General features: G+C 34.3%; 1 protein-coding gene across 1 annotated transcript; it reads right to left on the bottom strand.

The window, feature by feature from the left end:
• Positions 1-341: 341 nt before the first annotated feature.
• On the bottom strand, positions 342-3,547 carry LOC108215752 (putative F-box protein At3g23950). Its single transcript, XM_017388314.2, has 2 exons — positions 3,412-3,547; positions 342-1,576 (listed from the first exon to the last, which is right to left on the bottom strand). The coding sequence occupies exon 2, from the start codon at positions 1,549-1,551 to the stop codon at positions 469-471; it is 1,083 nt and encodes a 360-aa protein (XP_017243803.1). The 5' UTR covers positions 1,552-1,576; positions 3,412-3,547; the 3' UTR covers positions 342-468.
• Between the last annotated feature and the right edge of the window lie 1,059 nt (positions 3,548-4,606).

The following is a 4,606-nucleotide window of genomic DNA, read 5'->3' as shown; positions in this document are numbered from 1 at the left end:
ATAAAATTCAACTATTCTCTTTATTCCCTCACTGAGATTAGGGACAAAGGATTTTGGTGTACTTTCATAAATTATACCATTAATTTTTTTTTCTTACTAAAAATTTGATATTTAAACTTTTGTAATAAAAAAATATAATAATAAATTATAAAGCTATACTTTATATATATATCTTCAAATCCATGTCAAACGGTGAAAGATAATTATAAAAAATTAAGGAGGGACAGAACGATTACAACATATCATAAAAGATTCATATCAAAATGACCCCTCACTTTTTCACTTGCCATTCTCAAAAGGAGCTTGTTTAATAAACTCAAATCAGTGTACATAACACTCGATTAAACTTCCGGGAAAAAAAAAACAGAGAATATGATAAAATTGAGGTCTAGGATAAGTATTTGACAATGTAAACATAAAAATAACTATTAATTCAACTGTTCTCAACCATCAGAATGCCGCTTTGATTCAGAGGTAGACAAGGGTGCTAGTGTAAGGTACTGTCCTAGCATCATAAAGAGGCGTCTCCGGGAAAATCATGGTTTCTTTCTTCTTCATATCATAAGAATACATCACCGGCCCACTATGACCCAACACCACGCCATTTCCAACATACACTATTCGCTTGGGCTCACGAACACTAAGAGCTGCATGGTCCAACTGGAAAGTGTACTTGTCTTTCCACGTTCTAGCACCGCTGCCTATTTGCATTGTGTTTGAGTGAACATTGGACAAGGTAACCAAACTAACAGTGTTACCACTGGAAGAAGCAGTACAAAGCTTTCCGTCCATTATTCCCAATAATGAACTGGGTCCTGCATAGACTTGTATTAGTTGTGACCTGTCCTTTATCAGATCAAAGGAAACAACATCTCCACTCCTGGATTTCCAGTAAACGATACCATTGACATGAACACCAGTTCTTGAAATTAGCTTTCTGTCTGCAAAACAAATTTCCCCAGAAAGTTTCCATGACCCTTCTTTGGAAGAATATATCTCAAATTCGATCGCATCATCAAAATCTGCAGATGGGAAAGCACATACAAGCTTGTACTCGGCCTCAAAGTTGAGCAAAGATGGTTCAAAGATTAGCACAACAGCAGGATCAGATCCATGATCTGAATTTTGTTGGGGAATGCTTTTCCACTGCTTGGTGACTGGATTACATATGTAGTATGTCTTATCCCCAGAACGATCCTGGCAAAGAAAAAGTCCATTTGATGAGCTCCTGATATCAACAGGAACTGGTAAAAACTTTAGGGATGGGTCAGGCACACCACAAGATTTTGGATCAGAGGTGAAAAATGATGGTGGGTTGTCATGAGTTTGACAAAAGAGACCAGAAATCCCATGGTACGAGAGGGATTGGTTGTGAGCAAAAAATGGAGTTGAAATTTGGAGCTTCCAGTCTCTACAAACACCCTGGCACCTGAAAAGAGATTTTGCAGGAAGAAAAGCAAGTGCATGCTCCCTAATAATGTCTTTCAACTCCATATATAATTTGCTGTTCTTAGCAGTAATAAGCTTATTCGGTTTCTTTCCACGATCCATGTAGTCGCACTCAGAATTGCCCCAACTGAACCACAAAAAAAAAAAGAAGAAAAACCATGATGTTGACCAAGGGGGTAAAAATAGAATATCAATACACACGAAAATTAAAAAATACGATATCTAATTTTAGAGATGGGGAGTTGTAATAACAAGCACACATGTTGAAGTCTGCTGCTATATTTTCTCTTTATCATTATTGTCACTACTATATTCTGCATGGTTATATTGCACACAAAATAAAAGCATAGGTTATACTAAAGAAACAAGATGATTTAAATTAAATAAAGAAATTTTATTTTTATTGAGAAATTTTTGTAACTGGGAATATCCTTTTATTCCATGTATAGAATTCCAAGATGTGTGCGCGCGCGCACATCTGTATAGGAAAGTAAATCATAAAACATTGTACTAATGGTTGTTGTTCTTATCCAGCTTGTTGCCAGAGAATATTTCTTCTTTGCATCTTTAAATCCAAGTGGCAATAGTACTACAGAAATTCACCTTAACTTACCCCTCAACTCTCTAGTTATTCTTCCATAATATTTTGCTATTAATAATTTTGCTATACCTGGGATCGACTACAATAGATTTTAACGCAGGGAGGTAGTGAAAAGGATCTTTGGTTAGCTTACAATCTTTACACACTAATTTTCATTCATTTTAAAGATTCCATGATCCCTTTTGTTGATCAAACAATAATCAAACTTTAACTATATGTACCTGTTTATTAACAGCATTAAGTGCCTATTTTTTTGGGTTATAAACATAAGGTAGCACTTTTATCTTTAGGGCATATAAGCTGAATGGTCAAACTATCCACGTGTCCTTGATAGTTGATGTATTATCAGTATCTTTGGACACAACCATTCACAAGTGACTTTTCTCAATTGCTTAATTTTATATAAGCTAATAACTACCACTCACAACACTAATCTTTCCTTATGAGAGAACTGATCTTAAAATTATTAAAAGCGCTTTAGGAGAAATAAGAACTTTTAGATGCTAAGGGTAACAATGTCCAAGGCACAGTGGATTATCTGGATTATGCTAAGGGCAACCAAAAGGAGCCCCTGTTCCTAACTGCATACACATAATCCACTGTGCATTGCTCAGTTCCTATTTTAATCAATTTCATAAAAGATATCTTCCGTATATTCTTATAATGCACCAAGGACAACCTACCCTTTAGAAATTGAAATATCACCATAACTACTACTACTACATATTTATTAAACCCTAATTCAAAATCTAAACGTTATTTTACCGCTCCAGCTTTCCGACATCTAATTCATCAAAATAGTAGTGATTTGGCAAAAAAGCAAGGGGCAGACAATAATCAGAAAACAATTACATTACTTTGACACGTGTAAGCACATTTAATCAGTTAAAACCAGAAATGACGCAAACTTACAGAAAAATATAAAGCAACAACACTTACATATATCTACAGACCGAAACAAAATAAAGCAGTCTGCATTTTAAAATTATTAAGCAACAAGATATCGGAAAGTCTTGAACATGTGCAACACAATTGTTCTGATGCTAAATCCTATGTGTGTCTTCTCTTAAGGAAAGTGATCTTTAATTATAAACCTAAGCTAAGCATGAATCTAGTAACAAAATAGACAAACAAATTGAAAACATGAATTATATACCGAAATGAAATTGAGATACAAATATGAAAACAATTAGAAACCCTAATATATGATTCACATAACTAAATCATTATTATCGAAGGAAAAACTGAAATTGCGAGGGGAGAGAGTGAGGGAGGGACCGAGAGAGAGAGATAGTGAAAGGGAGGGAGGGAGCGAGAGCGAGAGAGAAAGGGAGGGGGAGAGAGAGGAGAAAGAGAGAGACCTGAGAGTTTAGTCGATTGGTAGACTGAGTTGAGGATCGGCGAGGAAAATAAGAATTTAACAAAAAACCCGATATATACAAGTCTTTCGGGACCGGAAAAATCGCACCGTATCTCATAAAATTCCGAAGAAATTCCCAGAATAACAGGGTTAGAAAAAATATACTAAATATCAATCATTACGCTGATAATCTAATTTTTTTCAACCGGAAAGAAAATGATATCTCAAAATGCTGCATAAACTAGCCTTAGACGCCCTAACAAAATGCACATAAAGTAGCATTCTGTTAGGTTAACCCAAAAAAGTCTTATATAAATAAAAAAGAGCAAGACCGCCTTTTGATGGAACAAAAAAGAGGTTATTTCTCCTTATTTTAATATTTCAGAAACTCGTATAGACTAAGATAAGGCCTTATCCAATTGTAGATGAAGCTTCAACAGCAGCTAAGTCTAGAGAGAAGTTATGAGCATTATGTTCGAGCATAACTTCTTTACCAAGATTAGCGCGGTTAATGATATCAGCTCAAGTATTAATTACACAGGCTTGACTATCAACTACAGATTGGTTGAAATTGAAATCATTTAGGTTGAAAGTCATAGTGCTGATACCTAAAGCAGTAAACCAGATACTTATTACAGGCCAAGCAGCTAGGAAGAAGTGTAAAGAACGAGAGTTGTTGAAACTAGCATATCTATCTATCTATTCTATTAATAGCCCAACATGGGGCACGTGAGCAAATAAATTCATGAGACTTTTTATTCGTGTGAAAAGACTGATTTATCCTTTTGTCTAAAATTTGTTTAATAAATTTTAGTTTTAGTGAAGCGAACTTGAGTGCATCCAGTAACATCCACTTCATTTGTACCACTACGCTAGCTTGTTATTTGTGTTTTAATATCATACATATAAATTATAATATGTATGTGTCGTGTGAACAAAAAAATATTTGATATTTTATATCGGGAAACTTAGTTACCGTCAATTTTCAATTAATTCATAAATTATTTTATTTATTTGAAAAGAGAACTGAAACACAAACTCTCAAAGTTGAAAAAATTGATAGCACTTCAGTAAGTTATTTAAATTTATTTTAATTCATGGATTCAAGTTGCTTAGACATCCAAAACGTTTTAACATGAACGTCTTTGAGCTAATTATATTGACATCAAAATCATCTGCATTTCCGTCTAGATTGA

The sequence above is a fragment of the Daucus carota genome, chromosome 4, assembly GCF_001625215.2.
Source record: "Daucus carota subsp. sativus chromosome 4, DH1 v3.0, whole genome shotgun sequence".
Lineage (NCBI taxonomy): Eukaryota > Viridiplantae > Streptophyta > Magnoliopsida > Apiales > Apiaceae > Daucus > Daucus carota.
The sequence above is the reverse complement of the archived record's forward strand: the minus strand, read 5'-3'. Positions and strand labels throughout refer to the sequence as shown.

Excerpts from the sequence above, each read along its gene's own strand:
- LOC108215752 (XM_017388314.2), bottom strand. The coding sequence starts at position 1,551 with ATGGATCGTGGAAAGAAACCGAATAAGCTTATTACTGCTAAGAACAGC.